General features: G+C 39.3%; 2 protein-coding genes across 12 annotated transcripts in view; one reads left to right on the top strand and one right to left on the bottom strand.

Moving 5' to 3' along the window:
• Positions 1 to 15,800, top strand: part of LOC110980724 (uncharacterized) — a 65,852-nt gene that overhangs the window by 6,473 nt on the left and 43,579 nt on the right. For 5 of the 7 annotated variants that reach the window (XM_022237658.2, XM_087141243.1, XM_022237657.2 and 2 more), the window contains exons 2-3: positions 7,667 to 7,759; positions 13,871 to 14,055. In XM_022237658.2, coding sequence (XP_022093350.2) covers positions 13,953 to 14,055 — 103 coding nt within the window. In that variant the 5' untranslated portion in view covers positions 7,667 to 7,759; positions 13,871 to 13,952. Of the gene's footprint in view, positions 1 to 7,666; positions 7,760 to 8,843; positions 8,865 to 13,870; positions 14,056 to 15,800 lie in introns of those variants that run through there. The other 2 variants (XM_022237656.2, XM_022237655.2) reach the window with 2 other exon arrangements.
• LOC110980727 (uncharacterized) overlaps positions 1 to 15,800 on the bottom strand; it is a 32,071-nt gene that overhangs the window by 14,076 nt on the left and 2,195 nt on the right. For 2 of the 5 annotated variants that reach the window (XM_022237669.2, XM_022237667.2), the window contains exon 2: positions 2,526 to 2,676. The exons of the other annotated variants lie outside the window; for them this stretch is intronic. The gene's annotated coding sequence lies outside the window, so the exon portion shown is untranslated. The remainder of the gene's footprint in view (positions 1 to 2,525; positions 2,677 to 15,800) is intronic. 5 annotated transcript variants of the gene reach the window in all.

Here is a 15,800-nt window from a genome sequence, read left to right as displayed (position 1 = left end):
CATAACCGGTAATTGGAAATTCAAACCAATATCTTTAATGTCAAAATTGTCTCTACCCACGTACGTACATGTATGTACCCGTATGTACACATGTACTGTACCGGTACACGTCTACATTGTAAATGTACATGTCTACTACATGTACTGTATATTGTATACCTACGGTACATGTACATGTAAAGCGCTGTGGTCATGAGTACCGCATGGTAAATTCTAGTCATGTTGGTTTCAATTGAACAAGATCATAAATTTTGGCTTATTAAATACAATTGTTCATTTCACATACATGTACATGTGTGTCCATGTACCAGTAGCATCTTGATAGGGATAGGGTTCAATATATAAAAATTCCCTATTGTATAAAAATGTCGAATGCATCATGTACATGTTAGTCTGTGGATTATAAATTGATTAACTTTTATTTATAAATAATTATATATTTTTGGGAGGTCTTACGGGATTTATTTTGATCCTTTTTATGTTGTGTTTTAGTGGAACCATTTTGAAAATGCCGAACTTCAAAATGACAAGTTGTACACCTACATGTATGATCTGCCAGTACTAAATACAAGTGTACTCTGTACATGTACAGTGTATGTCAAAATAACTAACGTGTAGAAATGTTAAGCTTTCCAGACGGTTTTGGCTGGTGAAATAGTTTCTGTGTCCCTTGAAAATTGGCCCCTGAGGTAGGTGACTTTGTGGTAGGGAAATTTCTGAATTCCCAGGTCACATTTCTCAAATTACAAATCATCATCTGAACCTCGGTGCCAGAGTTTGCATCTCTGGCATGTGCAGCTGAAGTATGGAAGTAATGTCCTCCCATGGTCCTCCCAAGTAACAAATGTACATAGCAAGTGTTGTTGAGAAGTCTGATTGGTCAAAAAAAGTGGTTATGATAGACTGGTGATCTGATCACAGGCGAGTAATGTTGAGAGCTGGTAATGAACATATTCAACACGTGAACAACTTGGCCTAGGTACTGACTTTCTTGCTTGGCAGAAAAAAAAGTTATCATCTAAAAAAAATCAGTGATGTGCTGATGCTTTGAAGTGGAGATAATGTTTGGCACTAGTTCTGAAAGATTTGCAGAATTTCCAACCTTTCAGTCTTTCTGAGAATCTCTTGGTGCACTTCGCCATGAACAGTAATTTTTGCTTCCATCTCTATGGAAATGGTTCAAGTCGTGATAGGAGATGAAGTTGTACAAATCCTGGTTTGCCAATTGAAATGACCTTCTTAAAAGAACAAACAACCAAAATCAGAAAAAAGAAAAAACTAAAAGTGTCCCATTCGTTGCACTGCTGTGCTAGACCTTAAAATTGCATTCATTGAGCAGGTTAATCAAATTCATTTGTTCGGTACTTGCAGATCTCTAGTTGTGTACTTGTCATTAGCAACAAAGTGTAATTTTTCACCTTGAAAATCTGAAGCAGTTTCTGACCTCTTGAACATGATTGAAAGTTAGGATTGGCAATGCCATTCTCGACCTTTGTATTTTTATACTCGTACATGTACGTACTCATTGACATTAAGCACAATGGCACTAGGCTTGCCCCCATGGTGCTTCAACTCCCTGGGACAGTACCGTTAACAGGGAAGGCAGGAACCATGACAAATATCCAATAAGGTCTACCTACCGGTAGATGTCCAAGGGCTCCAGAGATGTACAGCCCTCAAGTGTAATAATTTCCTGTATACTGTACTTGTACATAAATTTCTGATGCACCCCTATGCAAATCGAACCCTTTGTCATTAGTTAAGATCTCTGACTTTCACTTTTCAGCGTTTAGGGAAGTTCCAGTGGAACGGGAAGGTTGAGATTCAGGTTATGAGTTAGTAGGTGGCAGTAATGTACTAAATGTGGGGGGGGAATAAACATCACTTTTCCCAGCCAAAATTAGATCTTCCACGTCATGATTTTCCATGCAACAGGTGGCTCTAAAGCTAGTTTCGGTTCCAGACCCAGGGGTAATAACTTGACACCGGCCACTTTATAAAAAGGATGGAGAAATATTGCTGCTGGGAATATCCAGTAAACACAGAGCCTCTAGAGGTTGGGGATGAAATAGTCTTTGGGGTCGTGGGTCAACGCAAATGGAATCTTTTTTTGGTTGGGCAGTATTGCCTGTGCTAAGGGCAGATCTTTGTAGAGAAAGGTGAGTACTGTGATTTTTTTTTTTTGCACATGTAGCATGTACCGTACAGTACATGTATATTACACATATATTCACTCTGTCTCAAATGTATGTTTTTGGCATTGTGTCCATTTTTTATCAAGTCCATAGGTGTAGGGGGCTCACTCTCTTGCGATGGTGTAGTATTATTGAATTGTACCACATGTATGCATTTCACAAATGAACTATCGGTACTCAGATTACTATACATTCGGTAGCTATCTGTCACCAAAGGCTGTCCCAATCACCGTTTAATTGACATTCTTGTGCAAGTTCACGTATATTTTAATATGCACTTTGATAAAGAAAAGTTTATTTAACGGTGAAAATCAACTCCGTCACACGTACCCGTACGTGTAGAAACCTTTGTAGATTTTCTGAGTGAACTGTAGTGTGGATGGCACTTTGTAAACATCTCCATCACAACATTGCCAGTCCTTTGCCATCAGGGCTTACATGTAGCAGTGGAGTATGCTCCGGCCAAAAGATATTCAAAATTCTGTGGATAAAAATAACGTGACGCAGATTCTTCGGACTTGACTCATTCGAGAAAACATCTTAGAAATGCAGTCTGGCAATTACACATGTCACGGTCTTGCACAAGAGTACTAGTACGTGGCTTGTTTTGCATGTGTGTGTCAAACGTTACATGTTTACGCATGTAAATCAAAATCCTATTAATGATCTTGTCTTTCGAGACACAGCCATTCTTTCTGGTGGGAAGCAGGAATTGAAGCCACTGAGGTTTGCCTAATGCCCAGAGGGGCAGTGAAATCCTCAGGACACCCCGCAGATTTCCTGTTTGTTTGCCTAAGCCCAACCACTGAAATGAACCACACTAAAAAACCTCAAGCCGTACATGGGTGTGTGTGACTGCAGCATGAGAATTTTTTCACATTGTTGCCAATCAATCATTGCGGGATGAGTGCTCTGCGTGTGGAAAAGACATTTAAATTTGATTTTTCTTTTGTGGTGAACGCAGTCGGTCTGCCAAAACTGGCCACCATTCATTTTGCACAAAGAAATATAGTTAGTGCAGTAAAATTGGCATGTACTAGAGTACAAGGTAAATGCCAGCCCATGTGGCATGTGCATGAATCGAATCATGCATGTATATCTTTATCTTGCTTTCTGAACTTTAAATACTAGTACTTGTAGCTAATCATGCACTGATGCAATGTACATGTACTAGTACACATGTGCACATGAAGTGAGCTGGATAAAATATTGACTGCCATGCATATGAAATGAAAGTAAGGTCACAGCCACAAAGACGCTTGCATTATTTCAAGCTACAACCAAATACATGTAATTTGGACATGTGCCTTGAGCTACAGTAAATGTACGTACATGTACATGTACTGTAACAGTACCGGTACATGTACTACTGTACACTACAAATGTACCTGGTGTCACCGAGTACCAGTACATGTGTACATGTACATGTATGAACATGATATGGTTTACTTCTGGTGGAATTGTTTTTCATTGTGTAATATAGAAAGGGATGTCCATGTGCCAGTACATACATGTATGTAAATACATGTACATATATAGGGCTTACACTGTACATTATTTAGATGTACATGTACTTTCTGCACCAAGACATAATTTCAATTTTTTGTACTCTGTACAAGATTATTAGTCATGTTTATGCCATGCTTTCTCTTTGACTGTTGGATCAAGACTGGGGTTCCTTCCTCCATGGGTTAACATCCCAGTGGATAAATTTTACCACCGATAACTCTTAGAGGGTTGACATGGGAATATAGAGGTTCTGCATGGTTGCCATCTTTCCGGTAACTGCTTTTGTGAATGAAGGGATCTACTCATGTGTATCCCTGTGGAACAAAAGCTAAAGCTCTTACCAGAAAAATGGCAGCTCCATAAAACCACTACACTGCCGTACATCGAATTTGAACAAAATTGAACCCAGACACTAGCAAGGAGTGCATTCCTGGAAGGATCACTTTATACTGAAAAACCAAAGAACTATCACATATACAATACATGTACATGTACACATGTACATGTATGAGCATGGAGCCTCCACTCCACTCTGTGGCCGAATGTGCGCCAGACTTGTCTGTCTGGGAAAATTGACCTGATCAGTTTTACTGGACAGTTTCGTTGGCAAGAGTGGATTCGGGAATGATTTATTACCGATTGAAAAGCGCTCCAGGTGCTTCATACCTGAATAAAAATACAATGTAACTAACCACCTCAGTGAGTTGTACCAAAAGAGGTTCAATTCAGATACAGTTTACCTCTGTGCATGAACCTTATGATGGAACACCTCTTGAAACTCTAGTGTGGTACCTACAACCTTACCCAGACCCATTCCCTCTTATGGTGGAAATTTAGCTCCATCACACCCCATGGCTTCAGTACGCCGGTGAAGGTCTAGACTGCCACTAGACCCATTAAACTTCACCTTTCAGTTTAGGTTGCTAAAGGAGAATGTGATGGGTAGTTTGTGTTGATATTATCCTTGGAGCCATCAATTCCACAGGTGTTGGCAGTATTATTAATGGCACCTGTCTGGATGTCTGACAAAAGTTTACACCTGTTGACTGGTGGGGGACATGTACTGTACATGGACCATTTACACCCATCATAAAAATACTGATATAGCCTACATGTACCAAGGACAGTTTCTCATTGCTGGGTGATCTGGTATAAAAGTGTGACCCCTAAACCCCAGGGGAGGCTAGAGCCCTTAGCAAGTTTTCAGCAAATAGCCATCATTCATCATTTGGTTGCCATGCCAACCATTGTCACTTTTATGGGAGCTGCATTGCTGGCACTGGTACAGTAGCTGTTGATGGAGCCGCCATAGAAAAAGATGCACACCTTGTGTGGCATATGACAGGGTTATCTATTGAGGACACAGTGTGAATTCTGGGTCAGCAGACCTGAAATCTGAGAGAAGCGTTGTAGAGCTACAGCCTGTTGAGTTCCTTCCAAAGACCTGGACCACTCCAAATCAACTTGAAACAATCTCCAAACTTTAGCTCGGGATCGTGACTCCACTTTTTGGAGGAAATCCTCTGCATTCAGTAGCAGCTGATCACAGTTGATTTTATCAACAGGTTTTTGCATCAGTGAATGACTGGCATGTACATGTACCTGTACAGTGCATGGCAATTGAAAGTTAACAGCAAAAAGGGGGAAAAAGTTGACACTTTTCCCCCATCCAGGAAACTAAATATTCATTTCACAAATTATCAAACATTTGCCCCTCATTGGGAAGAATGTTCACACTTTCTTCCCCGCTGTGAAAAAAGAAATTCACAACTTACATGTACATGTACTTCAGAAGGTGGAAAATTGTTCACACCTTTCTTCACGAGTGAGAAACATGTTCACACCATTTTGTCACTATAAGGAAAAATTTTCACAGTATGTGTTCCACATGTGGAAAAGTTTTTGCAGCTTTTTTCCCCCAAGTTTGGAAAATGTCAGCGTTTTAGTTGCAGGTGGGAAAACATTTCACGAATGTGAATGGGAATTCTTTTTTGCAGTTTTTCCCCAGTTGTTTTCACAGGGCTAAGTTTCACATGTCCACATACTGTACATGTACATGTAGTGAGATCCTATGACTGATGGAAGAAAAGTAACCTGAAATGTATACCATGTGTACCGGTAGATATGTGTGGATGCAGTGCATGCGTGTACGTACATGTACACCCACACTTACATGTACCTTACATACATGTACATGTACCTACTGTGGTCATTCCTTTCTTTTCGTGCAGTTAAGAAAACTTTACATTGAAAATACTCATTTTTCTTGAACTGGGAACACGATTCTCAGCTGGGTTGTTGTACAAGGCTTCCTTGACTATTCCTCTTCCTTTTATGATAGATGACCCCTACCCCAAAATGCCTCTTAACTTCTTTTTCAGAGAAAGGGAAACGTCCTGTCGACGTGTGTAATGTTTTCCGTTCCTGCATGGTGTGGATATCTTTTGTTCACAAGTCCACACTTGGTATGTAAGGTTGCCCCACATACATGTACATGTACATTAACTTTCAGGTGCTGTTGCTGGTCTTATCCCCGTGAAGTTAAGAAATGAAGCTGTCATACAGCGAATAAAATTAATGCTGGAAATTACTGCTACAGCCCAAGCTGCATGAGGTTGCTGGAATGTACCTGTATGTATGCATGTACAATATGCAGTCTACTGCACTTGTAACTGACTTTGAGCCTGTTCACTGTTCACTCCCCAATAACCGGTTACATGTATGTACATGTACATACTGCACCTGTAATGTTGGAAGGTTTGGTCAAGGCTTATACAAATGCCCCCACCATTCTTAAGTGGGGCTGAGGATGTACAAAATGTAAGCATTTACAGGACATGTGGGCCTACCTGTATGTTCTGGATGCAAGTTGAAACAACACCTGTTGCAAATTACTTTAAATGTGGTGCAGGTGTTGCTTCTGCAAGAATTTCATCGGACCTCTCTACATGTAAGGTACAGCATGGAGGATGTCCTTCCTCCATGGGTACAGTACTAACATGAACAGATGTGTACAATTTTTTCCCCTACGTGCTGTCAAAGCATGGAACAGTCTTCATCTATTCATAATTGCACAACCTGATTCCGCTAAGTTAAAGGCAGTTCTTTGCCTTAAAAAACCTATTCAACGTTCACCCTCTAGCACCTTCAGTGAAAACTCCAGTGGGATTATTTGGAAGGAACCACTGCCAAGTATGGTACATGTACATGTGCATACAAAGTGTACATGTTTCTTTTTCAGAATCACTTTCAAAATATGAGTGGGGAGGTTTTCAACATACTGTTTTTTAAGCGATGCAGACTACCTGTACTCGTATGTGCAACATCTTTGTGTGCGCTTTCACTTGGATTTCTTGTTTCATGTAATCCCAGTTTCATACAGTCACGTGTACACGTATGCACAGTGCATTAAATGCTCTGTCCTGTACCAGCACAAGCATGGCAGAAAAAAACAATTAAATGGTGCCCATATCGGTACTTTTATTTTTAACTCCAATCCTGTATCCGGTTTGTAAGTGACTTCGTCACAAAGGCGGACACGCCACGATTTGCAGGCTTCCATTGGACGATCGCTGAAGTTGCGCGATTTAACTTCCGGTTCCATGGTTTCATGTAAACGGCGATCAATGCATGTAACTCTGTGCAGTGCATGTGCAGTTGGTATGGTTTAAACTGAAGTGACGTCACACTTACGAACCAGATAATGTACATGTACATACGTGGTTCATGTACTGTATGCTGTCTGCAGGCTACAGTTGTCAGGGAATTGAACTTTAATGCTAAGGCCAAATAAAAGAATACATGTACATGTAGTTGTGCTTTCAGTTACCTGCCCCAACCTACCGGTAGAAAATTTCGCCGACCCTAAGTCTTTTTTATTGAAAAAGAAATTAAAATAAAAGTACTGTTGCCGACCCTTGTGCTTTCAGTGGTGTGAAATCTCTGCTGTTTTGTTTTTACAGCCAAGCGGAAGTAGTGACTAACAATCTCCACTATACCGGTACATGTAACTGCCAGTAGCACACATTTCACTGTGATGTACAGCTTGAAATAAGGTTAGTACATTTTCGTCTTCACCGATTTTCAGGGGTTTCGTGACAACTGGCGCGGGGTGCCCAAAGTGATTGCATCATGACATGGGTTTCACCGGTATGTGCATCGTTTTGTACGAGCTTTTAAACAATTTTTAGACATTAATTATCAAAATTTGTGCAACACAAATGTATAATTGTCCGAAGAGACTCTGGCTTAGATACGATCTTTGACAAGACAGATCCTTATTAACTTATGAATTCGCAGGGTAAAAAACAGTGGATGGAATACACCGTAGACCATCAAAATCACTTTTTCATTTTAATTAAAAAAAACCTAAAATGTTTGACCAAAAAAATTTAGAGGAAAAAAAAAATTCCCACCAACCCAACCTATTTTTTTAATGTAACAGGAAGCACAACTGTTACATGTATTTTGTTTGGCCTAATGGGCAAAAGCTCATTTTGGCAGCCCATTTTTGATTTGTGATTGTCCTGATCTGCAACTTCCATCTATGCCACTTTCATCAGAGCAGCGTTTGTAGCAGCCTGCATAGCAATTAGCGTTACATTTACACTGCAAAAACTTGTGGGCTACTGTGCATAAAAATGTGTGATTTGGTTGGCAGGGAACTGTGTACAGTAGTTAATAAAATTTACACAGCACCACTTTTGAATAGCCACTGCACTAGACTGAGCTGCTCCAACAATTAATTGTCTGACTGCACTGTGGGGATCTTCCTTCCTCAGTGCACCATGGAGTGACACAGCTTAAGGGGAACAGTGGTCCAGCAATTTCTCTGTCGTTAACCCCTGAGATGACCTTGAGAGAATTATGCCCAGTGGAACAGTAACAATCAGCAACCTTGTGAACTGTCATATTCTGGGTGACCCATATATAAATGCACAGTTCTTCCACCCAACTTAACCAGTGTGTACACAGTAGCTGTGCAGTGTACATGTACATGTACATTGTAGTGTAATATTACACATGTAACATTACATGATATACGTGTACAAATATTTGTATCCCTTCCCAAATGATTGCTGATGGACGGAGCAGTTTGGTGAAAGTGAAGTGCAAGATTTGACATGTCTGAAGGGAATTAAAAAGAGACCAGTACATCCAGTAAGTTCAACTCTATTCATGTACATGTACGTGTATGGCATATGTGACCCGCTCTGGAAAAAAGGGTATTAAGTCGCGCAATTCCAAAATATGTTATGGCCTGTTCTATTTGGAGAGGGCAAAATGCCTTCAAAAATGTGATTTTGTGTTTTTCCTCTATTAGCTTGTATAACATTTACCTGTACATTTCTGTTTTCAGAATTTGTGACTACAAACATGGATACTGATGAATAAAGATGAAAAAATGATCATTCAGTAAGAAATCCTACATAGCATTGTGTTTCCAAGTGCTACACTTTCTGAGCTTTTTCTCGAAAAGTGCTTTTATTGAATCCGAAAATGTGGATACATACAAATGTTTAAATATCTCTGGAACACAGTGCATACGGGGCATTCATATCTCAAATTGTAGCTTTTGATGTACTCAATCCAGCCATACCAATAACTGATAGCCAGAATCTGGCGACTTATTACCCATTTTTCTAGAGCCGGTCACATGGGTTGTTCATGTACCGTACCATGAGGTACCGGTACATGTACAATGTACCATACTTTGCCATGTTGAGACATAGTTTGTACATACATATGCTGGTTCATGTACATGTATGTACATGTAGATAGGATATGTAGTTTGTAAGTTACTCTCAGAACCCCTTTTTTTCCCTGCTACAAATACGGTCACCGGTACCTGTAATGTTAAAAACATGATCCAACTTCATAGAACAACCCTCATTGCAACTTGTGTGCACCTCGCCGGTGCATTTTGTTTTCTACCACTCAGATTTCATTCCAGGTAAACATTTTTAATTGGATGATTTTTAAATAAGTAATGATTTTTGTATACATGTGCCCCCTGCACCCAGCTACATGTTCATACATGTTCACACATGTACATGCACATGTACATGTACATGTATGTATACGGTACATGTAATATTCTTTATACATATACACAGTTGCCTATGTTTGTGCACATCTGTACACATCATTTTGTCTGTCCACACTAAATGATACAATTGCTCAACCTCAGAAACAGCGCTCTCTTAAACTTTGCTACTTACCTAAGGAGCCAAGAAATGAACTTAAACAATTCTACCATTATTTGTACAGCTGCAGAGAATGAAATATTGTAGTTCACAAAGTAATAATGAAATTAGTTACTGAAATAACCAGACATTGGATAAAAATATCCTTATTTTGGAGGTCCTGTAGAGACATGCCATGCATGTACATGTGTAGCTTTATACTCATGATTTTCAGGTTATCTACATCAAATGACATCATGGGGAAAATATAACAAATCACCCGTTAAAATATGGGTATGAAAATATGGCAGGTACGGAAAAATGTTCTAAATCCATAGATCTTTATATGATTAAGTTATTTTTCAACAGGAATTTAGGGAGAGCTACATGTAAACCAGCAATATCGCTTGTCACAGTGTCTGTCCAGTGTCCATAGAGTGAAAACATGCTTATTTTGCCATTGTTTCAACAGTTAACTTCAACACAAATAAATCTTTCTGAAAGCATTTCTAACCTTCATTTTATCCTAGTGGCTTTTCACTCTGCCACGAAATGTTCCCTCCTAATTTATCTGAACATCTTGTACTAGTAGAATGTGTGAATACTGTCAGTGCACCTCGCTTGTAATGCAATGCCTTTGGCTTCCATGTAGGGCCAACGGGTTATGAAGTATATGCACATAACACATACTGTACAAAAACATCGCATGGAACACTACGTGCGTGAGCAGTGCAGCTTTTGTAGCATGTGCTTCTCAATTTGAGATATATTCAATTAAGGACTGCATGCGTACGGTAGCTCAAGTTTCCCTCATGAATCCCTAATTGTCCCTGCCGTGCCAGATGTCATACACCTCCATGGAGTCAAAGAATGCGGCCGTTAAATGGTGATACCACATTGGTACATCTCACGGGGCATCATTAATGGTTGGATGGCCAGCCCGCTACTTGGATGCGGCACATGTTCCCGCCTCTTGATTGAGGCATGTGTCGACCATGGGCTCTTTATCATGTGTTTATGACGTACATGTAGCGTAGCTTGTGTACATGCGTGGGGCCTGAGTCATGTGGATGCCACGTCATCTTGGCCTTACGGTGCATCATCAGGCCTAGAAACAGGGTGTTTCCATAACAGACTGAAGCTCTGTCGCTGTTCCTGTGTTCCAGCATTTTCTATGGGATAGATGAAATTTGGTGGTAGACATACATGTACATAGTGTGGAATTTACCGTAACCTTGGCTTTGTACAGTGTGGTACAGGCCCAACTGAAATGGGCTACTGTTTGGGCATATATACATGTACGTGTATGCATGCATAATGATTGAGTTGTGAAATGAGATGGCACTAAGGAAAAGGTACACCTGGTGAAAATCTCAATGTGCCAGCAGATGGAATCAAGCTGTTCCTCAGTTCTCAGTCCTGGTTTGTGAAGTTATTGTGGCTAAAAATCAAATTCATGTTGTCAAATTGGAAAATTTTGTTTGGTTGGGGGGTGTGTGTGTTGGTTTATTTAATTACAAGGAGAAGAATCTGGGATACATTTCTGAAATAATGACATGACAAAAAAGTGCTTCATCATTAATTGTTTGTCACCTTTTTTTATCCCTCAAACTACATAAATTATTCTGTGGACAAACACTGTGACCTCTGTCAACTAGAAATCTTTGCAGGTCATCATCTCCTGCCCCCAACATCAGATACTGTAGATCTTATGCAGAAACCTGAATACTTTTATAAATGCAAGGCTGGAACAATCCAAACCTCAATGTGTTTTCCATTGCCCGTGGGCATTCAGCTATGATAATATCATTTCCTGGCCCACAATTGCCATTACTTGGAAAATGCTAACACGTGCACAAGTGATTGTCATTCACACAATTTTTGAAAGGGGTACGTGTCAGTATTTATCTGGAGCAGTTACATGTACATACATGTTCACATACAGTAAGTATACATACAAACAGCAGACATGTTAGCCTGGATTTTTGTCCGCTGTAAACATGGACTGTGCATATACAATGTACATGTATGGCACTTTTTAAGTTAAGAAGTTAATCTGTCTGGTATGTGTACAGTACATTACTGTCTCAAGAAATACATTTAAAGCAATTTAAAAAGACAACAGGTACCGGTATGTATTTTACCTGAAGGGCTATTGGTCTTACATTGTATATATGCACCCGTACATGTACGTAGGATTCCAGTTTATCTCAAAATGCCACATGCTTGTACCTTTAGATGTAGGGCCCTTGTTTCCTTCATGTTTGATGTTCAGTCTGGAGGTGTGAGAAGTTTCAAGTTTTACCAAACTGAGTGAATGAACATATCCATCTTATAATTTTGTCACAGAATTTGGTGAACCAAACCATTGTCCATTGAAAGCTCCTACCGCGCTCCTCAACAGTCCTAAAGGAGCATAAAAAATTGCATTCCTCAAAAAATCGAAGGGCACTTTACTTAATGATATGACAAAAACAGTGGATAACATCACCAAAAAAAGGATTGTGTGATTCGTTCATAATTTACAATTTTGCATTTATCCTGCCGCAACTTTCATACGAAGGCGTATAGGCTTTTGGACCGGCTAGCCAGCCACCCTGCACACATGTATAGCATACATGTACAAGTACATACTGGTACACTGTACGTAATCATGCATGTACTGTACATGCACATGTACATGTACCCCTGTATGTTGCATGCAGTTTCGCTGTGCGCGACACAATCTGTTGTGTGTTTTTATTGGTCGGTAAAAAGTTTTCAGTGAAAAGAGAGCCAATCAGCATCGATCTTCTTTACTGGGCCCTTAAGCAGAAAGCGGTGTGGGCATGAACTTTTGGTCATCATGAAAATGTTGCTTTGTGCATACATACAGTGTGTGTCAGAACAGGATCATTCGTAAGCATTGTCACATTCGCACATGTGTGTTGGTGTGACATTTTCCCATGGTGATGGAGGTGGCTTGGTGACAGTCTGCATCAATTGAACAAAGTTGAAGTGCAGTTTAAACTTTCAAATTCCCTTCCGTTTTTTTTTTCAAAATTATGGTCACTGTTAATGTTTTGAATGAAAGAAATCAGGATGAAAAAGGTAAGGGACACTTACTGTGTTTATTTGTAGGTTGAAACTTATTGAGTACATGTAGTTAAATACATGTAGTGTACATGTAGTTTTAATTTGCAAACTTGTATAAAAATTCTGGTTCAAATAAAAAGAAAACAAGCGCAGATGATTTACATCTATGTGTCATAAACCTGTGTTTCTAACTGAACTGAAACTAAATTAATTTTTAAACTGCCTCAAGAACATTATAAACCATCAGAAAAAGTGGAAATAATGGACTCATTGTTTGATGTTGTTTTGCACTTCTGTTAATTGGTTTATTTTGAGGAGAGCAATTTATAGCTCTCGTGGATTTTCTAAAAAATGATGGACTGATTGTCCATTTCAAAAAGGAAATTAAGAGTTTAATGAGTAAATGTGTACATGTACGGTACGTGTGTAACTCAGTCCATTTCATTGTTGAAAGCAGAAAATGTTTTAAAGTCAGCTTGTGGCATCAGTGATGTACATACTAAATGCACTACAGGCTGAACATGGTGTACAGAAAGTTGATGCATGCCTTTTGTAGGCAGCATTGCTGCATACTACCTCCAGAGGGAGCTGTTCATGTTTCCTAGTAATGTATGGTAGGTACATGTACAGTAGGCCTTCAACAGTTAAAGGGGACAATTTGTTAACATTGTTCAAAAGAGGATCAAGTTGTGGAGACATTTTTCTGTCCTCAGAATGTTTTTGGTCCCAACAAAATAGGTGAAATGTTGTGTTTGTCCCCACAACTATGGAACAAGTATGCACATGTACATATACATGTTTTCATGCACTGTACCGGTACAACTACATTGTACCAGCACAAGGTGGTGCTCTGTATCGAAGCCAAGCCTACAGTATATTAGTTTTTTTTCTCTCGGTTCTCTGTAGGTTGAAATCCAAATGAGGTGATGAGATAGCAAAGAGATTGAGATTCGTCATCTCCAAAGAACCAAATAAGACTGCTTCTACCATGGCAACACCCCGATCCGGACTCAAGCCACCGACGCGGATCAGCAAGACAGGAGGGATTCCGCGCCCAGGAAGTCTGAATTCACAGACTGTCAAGGTGGAAGGTAAAACGCTCTTCCCTCAAAAGTTAAACTTGGAATTACACAACTGAAAATTGTCTTTACCAGACAAACTTTGCATATTTCAATTTCATTAGCCACATTCAGGATTTATTTCCTCAATTTGAGTACATATACATGTACATGTATGTCATTCCAAAAAGCTCAGCACTGAAGGTTCTCAATTTTACTTTTTTTTTGTAATAAGAAATAACAAAGTCTAAATTGCCAATTTTTTGAAAACAATAATTTTCCTTACTCTGGTACAATGTACATGTCACAATATGAGTGAGTAATGCACCACCTGTATGCACATTTCTGTGATTTTAAAAAAGAACACCGCTGTACCAGTGTGTGTACATGTATGTAATACGGTACATTATAAATATGAGCAAAAATGAAAATATTTTGTTTCCTTTTGCAAGTTTTTCCAGAGGACAGTTTTCAAAGTTACATGTACATGTACGTGCTTGAAAGTTTTTTTAGGTTTTGTTTCATAGAAAAACATTCTGCTGAGTGGGCACATTTATGACGTTCTATTGTTTTGTCAAATCTGTACATGAGTACATTTACATTTATGTACCGATACTGTACATGTGTAATTAACATGTTCACTATGCATCCATAGAGGGCCCTGTGGACCGAGAAAGGGAAAAATAATATTGATGTCAGTGAAATAAATTGGTTTGTGTTTGTTTTTGACCATGTTTACTGTCAGCACTCTAAATGTAGATGGAATTTCAGGCTCTTCATGGTGAAAGACAGCAATAGGTGGAAAGGCTTGCGGTGGTATCGGGTACCATGCGAAGGAACGTACATGTATCTCTTCTGAGAATACCCGTGGTTCTCTTCAGAACCACACATACTCATAAGAAATATACACGTATTCCTTCGCATGGTGCTACTGTAAGCCTTTCTACCTGTTACTCTAAATGTACTGAACCTCATTTCTTTTGTGGACTTGGTTCACTTTCACTCACATCTATCTGATTGCTACCGGTACGTACAGTGTATACATGTACGGTGTGTCTAAATGCAGATTTGGCAATATGTGCATGTACAGTATGGTACACTGAGCTTTAAAACATTTTAGTTTCCATTTCATATTTCTCAAAATGCACTTGAAATGAAGGAAAACAATTTTTCTTCCCAGTCATTCTTTCGTAGTTTTTGATTAACAAAATTGCTTCTGTTTGTTCTCTACTTTCTATACGATAGATGGTATCATTTTGTCCATTTAGTACATGTATTCTGTTCTCACATCTTTGTCCATTCTTGCCTGTTTTTGAACTTGCAGCTATTTGAATTAAATACCTGTAAATTTGACATAATCACCTGAGTGAAGATGCATACCACTGTGCTCTGGCGAATTTAAAATTTTCTTTCATCAGTTTTTAAGAAACGTCAAGTATTCTGGTTTGTGCACAGTTTCTGCATGCATGCACAGTACATGTACATGTATGTTGAGCTGGAGTTACTGTACCCTAGCTTGCAAACCCATCTTTGCTAAGAAATTTCCATTCCATAGTTACATGTACATGTACATGCATGTAGACTCTGCTGGATTCACCCTGTCACACCCAGAAGAATTGGTTCCCTTTTCAGTGTTTTTTCTCTCACTTTTTTCAGCAAAACATTGAAGAGTGAATTTCCTCAGACCATTGGCAGAATACTAGACATTGTCACAATCGGTGACCACCAAGTATCACACATCTAAGGCTAGATCTTGGTCAATTGGTTGAGTAGTATTC

The sequence above is a fragment of the Acanthaster planci genome, linkage group LG09, assembly GCF_054643075.1.
Source record: "Acanthaster planci isolate LZ-2023a linkage group LG09, COTS_SCS, whole genome shotgun sequence".
NCBI lineage: Eukaryota > Metazoa > Echinodermata > Asteroidea > Valvatida > Acanthasteridae > Acanthaster > Acanthaster planci.
The sequence above is the reverse complement of the archived record's forward strand: the minus strand, read 5'-3'. Positions and strand labels throughout refer to the sequence as shown.